This window comes from Rhipicephalus microplus, chromosome 4 (genome assembly GCF_043290135.1).
Source record: "Rhipicephalus microplus isolate Deutch F79 chromosome 4, USDA_Rmic, whole genome shotgun sequence".
NCBI classification, from domain to species: Eukaryota; Metazoa; Arthropoda; class Arachnida; order Ixodida; family Ixodidae; genus Rhipicephalus; species Rhipicephalus microplus.
In genome coordinates this window covers 143622636-143639178 of record NC_134703.1, presented here as the reverse complement: position 1 = coordinate 143639178, position 16543 = coordinate 143622636, and the positions used below count along the sequence as shown (strand labels likewise).

The 16543-nt window shown below is 47.2% G+C and overlaps 1 protein-coding gene and 1 pseudogene across 1 annotated transcript in view; both read right to left on the bottom strand.

Moving 5' to 3' along the window:
* The window catches only part of LOC119172898 (putative cytochrome P450 301a1, mitochondrial), a 93351-nt gene that overhangs the window by 5448 nt on the left and 71360 nt on the right, over window positions 1-16543 (bottom strand). Inside the window, exons 7-8 of the mRNA XM_075891978.1 lie at window positions 15089-15167; window positions 13105-13311 (exon numbers count right to left, since the gene is read on the bottom strand). Coding sequence (XP_075748093.1) covers window positions 13105-13311; window positions 15089-15167 — 286 coding nt within the window. The remainder of the gene's footprint in view (window positions 1-13104; window positions 13312-15088; window positions 15168-16543) is intronic.
* LOC142814013 (uncharacterized) lies at window positions 7996-10353 on the bottom strand (annotated as a pseudogene).

The window sequence follows — 16543 nt, the reverse complement described above, 5'->3', positions numbered from 1 at the left end:
GCGAGACACATGCCCCGACCTCTCCCTCACCCGTCACATCCGCGATGCAACATGGGAAAATTTAGGCGAAAACCTAGGCAGCGATCACTTTTTACTCCGCATTTCGTTCACACCGCGGCAGAAAATGCGCCAACACTGGGGCCAAGCCCGTCTCACCGATTGGACTCAGTTCAGAATGCAACCATTCCCCGCCGGCCTCTCCTCGACCGAATATGCAGCGTGGGCATCATACGCTCTTCATATGAAACAAGCGAACACTCGCACCCTTGCAACCTCTAATTTGACTCCTGCAATCGATCCACACCTCCTACATCTTTGGCACGCTCGCCGCGGGCTCATAAGGCGCTGGAAACGCAACAAACTTAATCGGAAACTTCGCGCTCGCATTGAGGCGCTCACTGCAGAGGCGGCCGCATACTCCGCACAACTTTCCGATGCTAACTGGGCAGACACCTGTTCGAAGGCTGCAAGCCAGATGAGCTCTAAGAGTGCGTGGCGACTCTTTAGAAGCCTTCTCGATCCCTCCACCACCAGGGGAGAAACGCAACGCCAGCTCCACCGTGTTCTGCATGCATTTCAGGGCACTACGGATGAACTCGCGCGAGAACTTTGTGACCGCTACATCTGCCGCACAATTGATCCCGCAGGCCCAGCATATACGTATTCCGGCGCCCCTAACACCGACCTCGACGCCCCATACACGCTTTCTGATTTACGATTTGCACTCACGAAAATGCGACGGGGCACGGCCCCTGGACGCGACGGAATCACAGTATCGCTCCTGGCAAATCTTCCCGACCAAGCACACCTCTCGCTACTCCACCTTATAAATTCGATATGGGACGGTTCTCCGCTTCCAACGGAATGGACCACATCGGTCGTGACATTCATTCCCAAATCGGCAAAGTCCGTTAGTATTGAGGCACTGAGACCCATCTCACTTACGTCTTGCGCAGGCAAACTCATGGAAACCATGGTTCGCGAACGCCTTTCAGCCTACTTGGAGGCCAGGAGCACCTTTGCCGACACAATGTTTGGCTTTCGCCCGCATATGTCGGCGCAGGACGTCCTGCTCCAGCTTCAACGCGATATCATAGAGCCGACTACTATGCGCCATAACGATAAAGCCGTGCTCGCTCTCGATCTCCGCGGGGCGTTCGACAACGTCAAACACAGCACTATACTCACTAATTTGTCTACCACAAACTGCGGGCAGAAGACTTTCAACTACATTCGCGCCTTTCTATCACATCGCACCGCCTTCATTCGCCTTAATTCTACCGAACACGGCCCGTACTTATTAGGCACGCGGGGTACACCTCAAGGGGCAGTTCTGTCTCCTCTGCTTTTTAACCTGGCGATGAGGAACCTCCCCTCTCTTCTAAGCGAGGTCGAGGGAATACAACACGCACTATATGCGGACGATATCACAATCTGGACCAACACCGGCTCCTTAGCGCAAATCGAAGAACGCCTGCAAAAGGCTGCCCTTCTGGTGGACACCTACGCAGGTTCATGCGGCCTGGAGTGCTCTCCAGCTAAATCGGCTCTTCTTTCAGTCTCTCCGCTACCGTCGCCTCAAATTTTTCTTCCGTCCGGGCCCATCCCGTCAGTGAAAAATATTCGGGTTCTTGGCCTTCATCTCACATCGTCCATGGATCCAAAGGGCACAATAGCAGGCCTCAGACGCACCAGCGAACAGGTGAGCCGCATGATACGGCGAGTTTCTACCAAGCGCGGCGGCCTCCGCGGGTCTCAGTCCCTCCGATTGGCCCACGCGTTTGTGACCAGTCGCGTCCTCTACGCCTTGCCTTACCTTCACCTGCGTCGTCGACACGAGCACCAGCTGGACGTCCTTCTTCGTTCAGTATACAAACGCGCTCTGGACCTACCTATTGCAACTTCCAACAGCCGATTCACGGCTCTGGGGGTACACAACACCTTTGCAGAGATGCGCGAAGCTCATCGCGTTAACCAAATCAATCTACTGTCGCAGACGCCTTCAGGGCGCCGTCTTCTACACAGACTTGGCCTTAACCCGATATCTGACCAAGACCCTCTGCAGCCGGTACCAGAGCTCTGGCGTCAAAAGCTATGGGTGGAACCTCTACCCCGTAATATGAACCCTGACCTCCATCCTGGCCGTAGACTAGCACGCGCCGCGGCCCTTCATACGCGACACTCCGATCGTCCTGGTGTTTTCTACGTGGACGTCTCGGGTCCCTCCCCCTCGGGTCACTTCACGGCTGCCGTGATTACAGAGGGCAAACACGTAGATGGCCTCTCTTTTCGAGCAGACACAGTAACGCACGCTGAAGAGGTTGCCATAGCTTTGGCCGCCTCTAACCCTGCCTCACGCACCATCCTGACGGACTCGCGCTCGGCCTGTTCTCAGTACCTTCAGGGTTCCATTGCTCCGCTGGCGGCTAGCCTACTACAGGCAGCCTCTTGGCGCTTTAACCCTCATCCCATTCCTATAGTGTGGACCCCAGGCCACTCGGGCCTGCGCGGCAACGAGGCGGCAAATGCCGCTGCCCGCGCTTCTCATGTCCGGGCCGTTGCCCCTCCATGTCCCGAGACGGAATCTGGCAATACCAACCTGACGCGCTTTCGCGAAATTTTGGCTTATTACCGGGCTTCGCGCCGCCTCTACCCGGACCCCGCACGCGGTTTGGAGAAAGCGGACGAACGACTGCTACGCCGCCTGCAGACGAACACCTTTATAAGTCCGGCGGTCGCCAGGCACTTTTTGCCGGAAATCAATGGCACCTGCTCGACCTATCATGTGCTCGCCGACACATATCACGTCGTAGCATCGTGCCCAGTTAATCCCGTCCCTTTCTCATCCCCTTTTCCTATCCCAACTAGAGAGGCTTGGGAGGAGCACCTGCTCGGCTGCTCTACCTTGGCTGCACAACGCTCCTTGGTGGAGCGCGCACGGGCAGCTTCCAGCTCCACTGGCGTCCCGGAATAGGGTCTTGCCACTCTAGCACGCCGATGGGCCACGTCGGCACTCTCTAGTAAACTTTTTCTGAAATAAATGTTTTTTACCACCACCACCACCTACAGTAATGTAGCCTTAGCAGTACACGTGGCATGAAGTGTTATACCACAAAGCCACGCCAGGGCTCGGAGATATTTTTAACGTGATATAGCGTTAAAGAGCTCCTTTCGCAAAATTCAAGCGTCGGCGTTGGTGTCGGCATCACTGTAGGCGTCATTGGTTGTGTGCGCAAAAATAGTATGAATTTGTTTACGTTGTAAACAACTCTCCACTTCCGTTAGTGACTGAACACAAATGTCTAGGTTTAACTTTAACGCAAGATTTTAGGCAGGATATCCACGTTAGTCATGTCACATCATCTCCATTAAAACGGCTGTTTTTCCTTCGTAGAAGTCTCGCTTCCACGCCACCTGAAACAAAACTTCTAGCCTACAAAGCGTTCGTCAGACCTGTCTTAGAATATTCAAACGTCGCGTGGTCTTCCTTTACAAACAATCTCATCAATTCACTAGAACGAAAACAACGAAAAGCGATAAGATTTGTCTATAACAAGTACAGAATGACTGACTCACCCACGGAACTTTTAAAAAAAGCAGGTCTCTTAACAATAAAAAACCGCGCTAAACTGGCACATCAGAAATTCCTATATCAGTTAGTTCACCAACAGCTAAACATAGACAGTTCAAAGTACATGTCATATAAAGAAACAAGGCCAACACCACAAAAGCATTCTCAGACACTAAATGAATATCAGTGCCGGACGGACTGTCTGAAATATCCGTTTTTTCCACTAGCAATTCGCGATTGGAATAACTTGCCAATCAGTATAACAAACAGTGAATCACTGGAAACTTTTTCATTCCTGCTCGAATGTTATTTATTGTCATCAGAATTGACGAACTCTGTTTTTTTCTTGTCCACTGTTTGAAGTGCTCGCTATTCTCTTTTTTCAGTACTAGTTGGAATTGATGTCCTATGCTACTGAATGTGTTTTAGTGGTACTGATGTAGTCATCAAATGTATTTCTGTAGGCTTTGTCTCACTCGTTATAATAATAATTCAGTGAGTACCCTCTGTATAAATCTTGCCTTTTCACAATGTATGTGCCCTTCCTGCAATAATTCTTGTTGGGATTGGCAGTATATGCAAATAAATAAATAAATAAATAAATAGCTTGACCGAAAGTTCGCAAACGATGCAAATAAAATAAATAGAAAAATTCTGGGTCAGAGTGGGGAATGAACACGGGTTGTTTTAGTGGCAAGGGATATTCCGCCCCACAGCCACCTGTCTGCTTGTGAATAGAGTGAAAATACTTTCCTCTGCTCAGAAATGCATTGGAAGTAGCTTTCATGTTTTACAGTCACAGGCGTCCTGTATAGACGCTTCCTGTTATAGCATGGAATATTGCACTAATGATGCTTAGTACATGGGTACGTTGCTGTTGGGCGTCAAAACATGTGATTATAATATAGGTTTCATGATTTAAAGCTGATCATCCACTGCACTGATAATCCACTGCCTGTTCCCTTAAAGGGCCACTCACCAGGCCCCATACCGAATTTTAGTTAGACAGTGGAAGTTGTTGGGTGTCCGATGAGGAACGTTTCGCCACAAAACGTTTTCGACTCGGTTCGTTACGAGCGGAGAAAACAGGTTTTTTGTAGCGGCGCGAAACTAGGGTGAGAGGTGGCGAGCTCGAACAACGCCGACTAAATTTCGTCGGCGTTGGCTCGAAACCCTTGCCGCTCCTCCGCGTAGCCATCGCAAGCCAAACCTATTCGCCACCCTCTCCGGCATCCGACCAAGAGGTGACGTTTGCATGACGTGCCCGAACAAGCCCAGCCCCCGTGCACGCGAGTGGCGTTGCTTTGTTGACCAGCGTTATTTTGTGGTCTTCTGCCTGTTTCTGCGGGATTTTTTGGAAACGCTGGCTTATGCCTATAGTCCGTTTCATACATCATGTGCAACGCTGTCAAAGCTAGCGCTCTTGTTTGCGCTGTGTACTGCCGCGACCAAAAAGTAGTGCGTCGCTTGGGGTGTACGAGAATCAATAAATGCTTCTCGGGAAACTTCTAAGCATACATATTTGTCATCATATTAAAAAAGAAACGCCTGTGTTGTCGGATAAACAATGCAAATATGCGAGTTGGTAATTTATGTTTGTCGCTTTCGTATCAGGTTTTCGCTCTCCGCGCCGCCGTTTTTTTTTTTTACTTGTTGTGGCAGCTTCGAAAAAATGCGTCCAGCTATGCGTCCTCGACCACCACTGCTGCGCGAATTTTTTCGAAGCTTCGCACATTAAAGCTGTCAGTAAATAAGTTGAAGTTACTGAAAAAAAAAACAAGATTTCGAATTGAACTCGCAAAAATTATCAAAAAATGGTACCACGTGGATTCGAACCCATGCACTTCAAGACTACGGTGAACTCTCCGGAGCGACGCGTCAGACCACTCGGCTACGAAACCTTTTTTTTCTTTCTTTATTGCTTGTTTACATACAACATTCACAAACATATATACATCAAACAAAGTAGAAACATGAAACAAAAAAAAGAGGTAAAAAGCATCATATTTAACAGGCTTTTTAAAATTCCTTCATCTGTAGAAGGCTTTCTACTTGATGAAGCCATTCGGGCACCTCTTGTTGAACCTTTTGTGCTTCCACGAACGAACAGACAGATTGAAAGAAATATTGCCTGACCGGACGTGCATTAATATCAGCATGGCGCACCGCCATTCTAGATTGCCATATACCGTGCAGGCCCAGTAACATAACTAGGTCGAAAGGTATTCCTTCTTCATTATATACTGATAGAAATCTGATGCCATAGGCATCGAGAGGCAGATCCTTTTTCAAAGTCCTTTGGAGAACATCCCAGAAAAAGACTGCATCCCAGCAGTCCAGGAAAACATGTTCAATTGTTTCCGGCTTTTTGCAGAGAAGGCAATCAACACCCCAAGGAACGAATAAGCCTTTTTCTTGCATCCATGTTTTCACGGGCAAGGTCCCAGTGTGCAACTTAAAGAAAAAGGATTTCGCTCCAGGTGTTACCTCCATTTTTTTAACACGACTTAAGACATTTTGGCCTGGGCCTACACGGTATAATGCTCTATATAGGGGAACAGGAAGAACTGTTTCTACTAAATCTTTGTATAACTTTTTACGCGAAACCGTACTGAGGTATTCCAATGAAAAACGCGTTTTTAGAAAGAGACTTGAATCAACAACTTCTTTTAAGAAACCTCTAATACTTGCCTTCATGTGAACAGATGCTACCACAAATTCTGGCAACCGTCTTCCAAGCCTAAGCTGTATAACAGTACGTATGAATGGGTCTCGATTAATTCGGAAAAACATAAACCGATTAACTAACTGACGAAGGTACAAGGGACACAGACCAAGTCCTCCAGAGCGAACCCGTCTGAATAAGTTAGTTCTACTTGTTCGCTCCCAAGAAGAACCCCACAAGAAAACAGCAAATATTCGATGAAGCTTCTGTAGATTCACACGTGAACAATGCATTACCTGAAGGACATACCAGAGCTTACTGACTAAAAATACGTTACAAAATGTCGCTCTGGCGAAAATTGATAGCTCGAAACCATTGAGTTGTTCAGCTTTTTCTCGTAGCTCCGCGGCCTGACGCCGCCAGTACGGTTCACTGTCACAATAATATTCTAATGGCACACCTAAATATCGTACCGGAGTAGTAGTCCATGAAATACCAGCCACAAATTGTGGAGTCACAGGCCATTCGCCGTGCCAGTAACCCAAGCACTTGCTCCAGTTTACCAAACTACCACTTGCATTACAATAAAGGTTCACAATTTTTATAGTTTCAGCGATACTATCATAATCTTTACAAAACACAGCTATATCATCTGCGTATGCCAGTACCCGTACTTCAGCTTCTTGTAGTTTGTACCCCACTATGTTATTGCTTTTCATGACTTTTTGGCAAAATGACTCTATAAAAATTGAAAATAGGAGGGAAGACAAAGGGCAGCCTTGTCGTACAGAACGTCTGACATTAATTCGTTTCCCAAGAACTTTGTTGATGATTAGCCGAGTTTTACATCCAGTATATGCCATTCGAACTGTATCTCGAATTACTTTGCCAACATTGACATAGTCTAACAAAAGAAAAAGAATTTCGTGCGGTACTCGATCAAATGCTTTTTCTAAATCTATCTGGATCATCGCGATGTGATCATTTGTGGCATCGCAGCACTCCAATACACTTCGTGCCTTGTGAATGTTTGTGAATATAGTGCGCCTTTTGATCCCACATGTCTGGTGGTCGCCTACAATGTTATTAATCACTGTCTGCAGTCTCCTTGCTAGCACTTTCATCAAAATCTTGTAGTCGATATTTGAGAGACTGATTGGCCTGTACGATTTCACTTCACGTAATTTAACTGCGTCCTCAGTTTTTGGAATTAGAATAGTATGAGATAGCAGAAAAGAAGGTGGCAAAGTCTTTATGTCTAAGGCTTCGTTAAAAAGCGCTGCCAGGATCGGTGCTAGTTCGTGTTTGAATTCCTTATAAAATGCGGCTGTTAAGCCATCAGGTCCTGGGGACTTTCCCAAATGGAGGGCAATGATTGCTTTTGTCACTTCCGGTTCAGAAATAGGACATTCTAGGCTGTCTTTCCTGCAGTCCTCAACCATTGGCATTAATTTTAAAAATTCATTCTTGAATTCATCTACATTTACTTTACATTTATCAAATAAAGTGGTGTAGTACTCGTTGAAAGCATCCTCTATATATCTTTGTTCACTTGTAACGTTACCCATGTATTCAATCTGATGTATAACATTCCGCTGAGCGTTTCGTTTTTCGAGACCAAGCATTCTTTTGGTCGGTTTCTCTCCTACGGTCATTTTCTCTGCCCTTGCCCTTATTTGTGCGCCACGATACTTCTCCTCATCAATTTGTTCCAATTTGGACTTTACTGACCTTATATCATTTGTGAATATGCCTGGCGTTTTGCTGTCCTCTGCTAGCAGTTCTTTGAGATTTAAACGTAGGGTTCTTTCTTCTTCACTCTTTTTGTGTTTTATTACACATGAGCGTTCTATAGCTATCAACTTTATATTCTGTTTAAATTGTTCCCACTTCACTCCGTATTTTTGGTCTCCACTATCTATGTTTACCAACGCCTCTCGAACACTGTCCATAAATTTTTCATCTTCCAAGAGATTAGAATTCAGCTTCCACGTGTCCCAGTTAAATACTGGTCTACGTCTATTCCTTTTACCTATTACAAATAATACTAAGCAATGATCACTAAATGAAATAGGGAGGACATTGTACTCACTGATAATCGGAATTAAATCCAGTGATACGTAGGCCCTATCTAGGCGCGCATGACTGGAGCCTTGGAAATGCGTATACAGTGTTGGTCCTTTACCAATACACTCTGCAACATCCTCAAGGTCTAAGTCAGAAATTAGATTCGTTAACGCGACTGTGCTTGAGTCATTGAAATTGTATGTACTTGTTTTATCATCGGCACTGATCACACAATTAAAATCTCCCATAAGGATGACTATGCGATCGCATTGACAATAAGTACGAATTTCGTCGAATGTTACACACCGTTCATCAACTTTAAGAGGTGCATATAAACAAATCACTCGCCAATTAAGAGAAAAGAAGGTCAAATCACATACAACAAACCTTCCAGATGAGTCAGACGTGACGTTTTGAACACTGGCACCTAAACTATTCCGCACGAAGATCACACACCCTGCCGACCTACCAACTGCATGACTGACGCTGGCTGTGTAGCGTCCGGTGAAACGTTGCAGTAGGCTCTCGGTGGCGTCCACGCTCTCCACTTTGGTTTCCTGAACTGCAATAATGTCCAGGTCTTGGTCCATGGCTAGTCTGTAGAGCTGAGTCTGTTTCTTCCTGGAAGCCAGTCCTCGTACATTGAGCGTCGCTGCTTTCACGAACCCGCTCAGCGACGTGATCGGTGAGCGGGTCCGAGCTGAGAGCCCGGCACGTTCACTTATTGGGCTCTCGTCGTCCAGGGCGGATCCATGTTGTTCACCTTTAGTTTGAGCGGCCATCGTCGCGTTTGAGCGACGACGACCGTTGTCGGGCAGCGTTTCGTTTCTTGCCTCCACTGACCACCTTCCACTGCACTTCCGACTTTACTTGCGTTTCGTCTACTTGAGCACCGTCGTCTGAATCGCGACGGCGTTTTGCAGACGCCGATTCTAATTCCATGTTTAAGGTATCCAGATCACTAGGCAAATCCTCATTTTCGTGTGTTTTGTGCGCCAAAGAGTGCCGTGAAGCCGAGTTTAGAGGAGTCGAAGCAGCGTTGGCCTGGGACGCCGGCGTTTCAGGGCGCGTTGCTTGCAGCTGCGACGCGGCGTGCATCGCAGGCGCAGGACGCGTCTCTTCGCTAGTCGTTGGGGCCGCTTGACTTCCCATCTTCCGTTCGGCGTTCGTGTCCGGGGCTGAAGAAACTTGCTTGCTTTTCCCCAGCACCGGCGTGTCATCCGATGTCGTCTGCTTCTGTGGTGTCGCAGGCAAAGACGCTTGTTCAGATTCCTCCTCATCCATGAGAAGTTCACTCTGTTGAGTCTCTGGTCGTCGCCCTGCAGCTCGTGCGTATGAACGGTTACACTCATTCTGCTCATGACCGAAAGAGTGGCATTCGCTGCACCTTGGGACCTTACAATCGCGTCGCATATGCCCCGTGCTTCGGCACCGCAAGCACAAAGGCGGTCTTCCCGGCACCACGACCAGTGCCGTACTGCTGCCAATACGCACCTGATGGGGCAGTTGATCCACAGAAACGCCATCTCGTAGTTGCATGCGTACTACTCGAGTGGTCGATTCAACTCCTTCAAAATCCTCGACTCTCCATCGGTCATCGGTCACCTCCTTGACGTCACCGTATTCATAGAAGGCACGTCGAATAGCGTCTTTTGTAACATCGAACGCTAGCCAGTGCAATTTCATTTTAAACTTCTTGCCGCGTCGGGTCAATGACGAGACATACCCGGTCTTTAACTTTGATAACGCCTGCGTCTGTCAGCGCTTTCTTTGCTTCCACGGTCTTCATGTTCAATAGCCACACGTGCGACATCTGATATGCTCCGATGCCACTTACTTGCTGTATGACGCCTAAATCTTTGAGAGGTTTCCTGAAGTCGTCGATGCGGTACGGTCGGCCGCTGACGTCGCAGTGTAGAGCTACTGCTCGACGCATCGCTTCACCTGATGGCAACGAAGGCAGAATAATCCTGTAGTCCTTTGGAACGAGAGGAGACGCTGTACCGCGGCCGGCGTCGGCCGCTGTCGCTGCTCGGGATGAGCTTTCCATCCTGCGTCTGCACCAACCGGCGTCCAGAAGCAGAATATACTCGGCTACGAAACCGCGCGCAGCAACACTTCGTGTTTTCTTTACGGACTACTTACCTAGCTTTCACAGCGTTGCACCTGATGTATGAAACGGAGTATAGTTCACACTGAAACATCCGCTTTCTACAGTGACCGAAATTCCCCTGCCGCCGAAACGCAGCGTCGTTCGCACTGGATGCGCCCCGCGCCGCCGAATGTGTCATCTAATACGGGGCGAACGCGGGATGGATGCGCTGTCACCCGGTTGTTGTCGCGGCTTGCAAACGCTACTACGCTATCCGGTGGTGTATACTTCGACGATTCTCGTACGCAAGAAGCAAGAAAAGACAGTACTGCTTACTTTGCTGGCAAGTGGCTGTCTTGGGACGCACGAAGAGCAGAAAAACCACCGACGCCAGCGGCGTTGGTGGGTTTGTTTTGCTCTGCAAGACCGCAACAAGCTCGGACACGCCAACAGCAAGCTCGGTCACCTCTTTCACGAAATACGGGGGCGAAGTAGGCACAGAGTAGGTTAAACTCCCGTTGGTTTCAACATTCACTTACGTGCACTGCGGCATAACAAGTGAGTAGGGCTTGGCCGCCATTTTTCAAAATTTCTTGACTAGCGCTCCTATTGGTCCGCGGTGACCGATTCGGCGGCAGACGCCGCAAAAATCGGTCCGAGAGCGATCGGCGCGGAGAGGGCCCTTTCGGCGGAACTCGCCACCGCCGAACCGAATTCGGAGCACTTTTGGCGGCCGGAATGCTCAGTGTGAACGCGGCCTTAGGCGTGGTAGAATAGATGAGCACAATGAGTGCGCGAACGCGTAGGAGCGTTCTACGGCGGTCGTCTGCTCAATGCGCTGACCGTGTGGACACGAACGCATGCAAAACGCTGGCACATTAGCCCCGCATCTCGTAGCATTTCACGGGAAAAAAAATTAGGAAAAACGTGCACAATTTTTTATTTCGTCTCATTATTTATTTCAAGTTTTATTCATCTCTTAAAGCAACAAATACCTAAACCACGCATGTTGTGGTAAATAATTTTTGCCATGTCGCGTGCTATACTGTTGACAATGTCAGAGCACAGTCGTCTACGTAGAGGATTAATGCGTATACACTGAGGCGAGGCCTGAGCGAATGAATTTACGTAGAGGACCAACGTCATCGCATTGCCGTGTACGTAGGGTCATTCCTACGCCCACGTCATGCCCTTATTCTCTACGCGTGTGCCGGTAGAGGGGAGGGGGAGCAGCTTTCATCTTGAAATTCGACCCGTTTCCGCGGTGTGTAGCGTTGCAAATTTTGGCAGACGTGATCATGAACGCCTCATCTACGCATTGCGCTTGTCAGCTCAAAATTGTCAAACCTGGTGAGTGGCCCTTTAAAGCACCTTAGTGGGTTCATAGCAAGTTCGAAAAGATTTATTCACTGAGTGTTTGAAGTACGCACTAAGGGAAGGATGTCGCTATTGTGTTCAACTCCTAAAGACGGGGCTTAAAAGTCTCCCATTTTTCTTTTTCAAGTATATTTTAATCTTCGCGAAACGTCAATTGGGCTTCCAGAACTGGGTATCTAACTTTCTAAACATTAGATACAGGTGATACAGCAGTCACATTGGTTTAATGTCTATTGTAGCTAAGCGCCACCCACTGAATTTTATTTATGTAGCATTGTCCAGGGCTAGCATCCTTGCGAGCACCGGCGCTTCATATCAGCTTACCGCTTCTGTTGTTGCTAATATCCATGTTCTTGTTGTCATTGCTACGCTAATTCTCGTTATTGAAAACATATGCGTCTGTTTAGCGTATGTCTGTACGTGCATTTGTACATATTTTAGCAGCGCTTTGTACCATTTCGTTCAGGAAAAAAAATTGCACTCTCTACTTCCTTCCAAATGTTTTGTAACACATCGATTTCCAGGGTATACGTGGGTTGTGTATGCTTTTTTTAATTGCAGAATTTTTTCACGTAACTTCTGTGCCACGTACCCCTTTAGGTTTATAATAGTTTTCTGATAGGCTTGGCAGCGGCAAATACGTGTTTGCTTGGCTAGCTGGGGCCTTCTTCATGTTAGTGAACCGGGGGGGGGGGGGGGACGTTTATTATGATGATAATTATGTGATCGCCTGTAGACATAAATGTTGCCTTCCTTTTTAGTGGAACAGTGTTCCGTAGTGGTACTTGCCCAATTTGTTTGTCACATACCCGTTTCTGACTCACAGCTTGGCATATAACTTGTGGGTATAGCTTGAACAGTGAAGCCGTCAGGTGTCTGCCCTCAAACTGTTAGTGTACGCCGTCAAACGCTCAATGCATGCTGTTAAATTCATGCTGCCAATGTATGCTCTTAATGTATCCTAGTGTAAGCTGTCAGTGTATGCGCTTAGTGTATGCCCTTAAACAGCATCGCTGTAAAAACGGTGTACACTAAATGTTCCAGCATAAAAACATTTGAGTACTGCTTCCGATTTGGCGCCCATCATAGAGTTAATGCTGATGAAGGTTTCACCGTACATGTAACTTAATATGGGTTTCGCCATGGCATCTGCATATATTATTGATTAATATGTGAGGTTCAACGTCCCACAACCACCATATGTATATGAGGGACGTCATAGTGGAGAGATCCAGAAATTTTGACTACCTGGGGTCCTTTGACGCGCACCGAAGTCTATGACACTTGCGTGCGACAAATACGTTGCCTCAGTCAACCTTGTCCTTCACGTACCTTGGATGCAAGGAGGCACACCTGCAGCTCTGCTATTGTTCGACCCGGACACATGCGCGGTCCAAAGCTGAACGGTAGGGAAGCGTATCTGTCAAAGTGTAAGTCTTCTCGCTGCACTTTTAGCCAGCGTTCAGGCAAGAAAACCTCCGGATTGTCAAAATTTTCAGTGATGCGCCCAGCCACGTAGTAATCTATAAAGATTGGCACCTGAAAAAGCACATATCACTATGATTCCTCTTTGTTTCTTTTTGTATTGAACTGCACGTCATTTAGCGATATCTGTGCGCGTAACCACTTATTCGATTGTGTCGTAACCGATGTTTACAGCAGTCGAATGCTTCGAAAACGGAACTTCTCTTTTTTTCACGCAATTCTTCCTGGGATCATGAGTACACTGGAATTGACACAACAGTATAGAAGACGAAGGTAGGGGCTGTGCGATAGTTAGGCCAATGTCTGAAAAAGAATCTAAAACTAACAGGTTTCGTATGAAAATCATGGCATGAGTATTCATAAACATGATTAAGACAGAGCAATATACGGCGAGATGCTGGGTATTGTACAGGACTATGTCTACTTATGAGAAGTAGTAAGTGCGGAGCCGAACCATGAGGGTGAAGTAATCAGAAGAACAAGAATGCGGTGGATCTGATTCGGCAAGCATTCTCAAGTCATGAATGATAATCTACCACTAACCATCAACATGAAAGTATGTAGCAGCTGCAGCTTGCCTACCGAACAAAAACCTGGAGGTTTATAAAGAGGGTTCAGCTTGGATTCAGGACGACGCGGTGAACTATGGAAAGCAAAATGACAGGTCTAACCCTAAGATGCAAGAAGAAAGCCCAGCGGGTCAGGGGACGAACCAGAGCTAAAAATACCATGGTTGAAATTAAGAAGAAGAAATGGACACGGGCTGGGCACGAAGCCAATAAGAGAGATAATCGCTGGCCATTAGGGTAATTGACCTGATTCCCACAGAAGGCACGCGCTTGATGAGGAGACAGAAAGTTAAGTGGGCCGGTGAAATAAAAGTTACAGCAATAACGTGGGAGATAGCACAAGACCGGGGTGATTGGCGGGTCATGGGAGAGGCGTTTGCCCTGCAGCGAGCGTAGTCAGAATGATGATGATGATGATGATGATCACAATCATGAGTTTCTTCAATACGTACCTAACTCGGAAAACATGCGGAGCACTCCTTCACATTGAGTGGCACAACGCGGTTTTCGCAATACCTATGTAACCTTTGTAATACTTGAGGGCAAGATCAAAAAGAATTAGCCAGTAATTGCTTTTAATGTTAAAGCGGATGGCATTCACATAAGCCTGATATCAGCTTTGAAAAAGGCCTACAGATTTGCAAGTTCCAAGTTTCTATTTTTTGTTTTCAAAGAAGCATAACACACTTGTATAACAATTACAAGCTCCCAAATACAGCATTGCTTGTTGCAATGGTTTTGACTAATATTTTCTACTCAATTTTGCAGAAAAATGCGTCAGAATTTGGTAAGAATCTGCCCTACAGAACCATTTCTTCACATAAAACGTGTTTGGAGAGGCGGCATGGGAGCTCACCATGAGCTGACACTGCCTCATCAGATAATCACTGGGTTTATCAACATGAGTATCATGTTCTGAACGTCTAGAGGACGAAGCGGTGAACCCCAGTAAACAAAAATTTCTTGTTTCAGGCTTGTAACTTGCAAATCAATATTAGGTTACTTTATAGGTCAAATACTAATTCATCGTGTCTTTCTGTAACATTTGGAACATGGTGTGAACATCGATAAAAAGTAGGTGTGGTATTGGCGATATCAATTCCACTTGAAGAAATGTTTTTTTTTTCAAAAGGAGGCACTGGGTACTGCCTCACTTATAATAATGGTTACAAAAGTTGCAGGCCTTCACTTGTGCAAATGATACCCAGTAATTCAGTATTTTAAACTCAAATGTAAATGCTTGAAAACGTGGCGAGACCTACCCCAGCTGGCACAACGTAGCCTGACATTACAGCATCGTGGTCTAGTACTCTGTAGATTCCAGGAGAAGGAGGCATCAACCTGCAAATAAAAGGGATGAAAAATATTTCTCAAGTGATAAATACAGATGTGCGCTGCTCGGAAATTGTCAGTAGCAGAGGCGGTGTTTTCAGCCCCAGTCATGATGGGGAAGGGCGCTGGGAGAAATTATAATAACGTGTCTAGCGAGAAATAGTAAAGTTTCTGGAAAAAAATAAATATGGCCGAACTTACGCACTTGTGTATATATTTCATGCGAAGAAGACGGGCAGTTTGCAGCTTATGCCGAACTATTGGCTCTAAGCCAAGCGTTACGAGGTCGTCTGACCCTTTCGTGTAAATTTAGTGACTGTGCGCGTATCTCGTGCTTAACAAGCATGACGCGTAGTCTCGCAGGAAAAGTGCAGGTCATGGTTCAAAGCAATGTCTGCACTCCCGTAACAGCAGGCACGTCATTTTCATCACCTCGAAGAGCGTTCGTTTGCAGTACTTGTTAGACCTCTCGTGGACAAAAATCGACGCTATCTCGACGAAGTGAATGATGATGAGTGGGGCGAAGCTGCACCGCTTATTTGTCAACCGTGAAACATTGACCCCACTCATCATATAAATTTGCGACACGTTGTTGTAGGGTGATTGTATGTGCAATTATATATACAATGTTTGTTAATTTACATATCGCATGCAATTATATGCACCAGGTGTACTACTTTACGTTTTGATGCAATCAAATACACAGTGCCCGATAGTTTCATTTTGGGCACCACAAAGGACGGCTGTTTCCGATGAGCTATGGAACTCGCTTCCCTTAGAAGTTTACAGCTTTGTCGTCAGTGAACTACAAGGTGTGATTATTATCGAATGACGAGCGGTCGATAACACAGATGAGTGGTCTGGGAAGTGGTGCTCAAAGCGTGCGTTGCCGCCTCAAGTCTCCGGTAGCGACCACTTCAGGCACGTGGCCACTGCATCCTGCGCTTGTTCCTTTCTCAAGTTCGCTTGTCGTCACTTTCGTCTCTCCGGCCTCGCGCCACCCTCTGCTCGGGGTCCGCTTGCCGCCGCTTATGGGACACCTCTGCATCGCTGGTCCCCAGTGCATGATCCGCTTGCCGACGAGCCCTCTCCGCTTGGGTCTGAATGGCTCCCACCGCAGGGTGTTCGCGGCGAGCCCTGCCACAGTTGCCTTCACCTCTGCGGTGTTTTTGATGAGTAGCCTGCGCACGCATTGAGTAAGCAGCAGAGTGTGTGGAGCCGCAGAGTGCATGTGTGTGCCGCTCCACCTGAGCGGCGACGCGTCATCCAAACACCGCGATTTTAATTATAGCACAGGCAACTATGCCTCTCGCGGGAGCTATAAAAACAAGCGGCTATACCAATGGGAGTCAGAGCCCTGGCTAGAAGAGTTTCGCCCTTAAGAT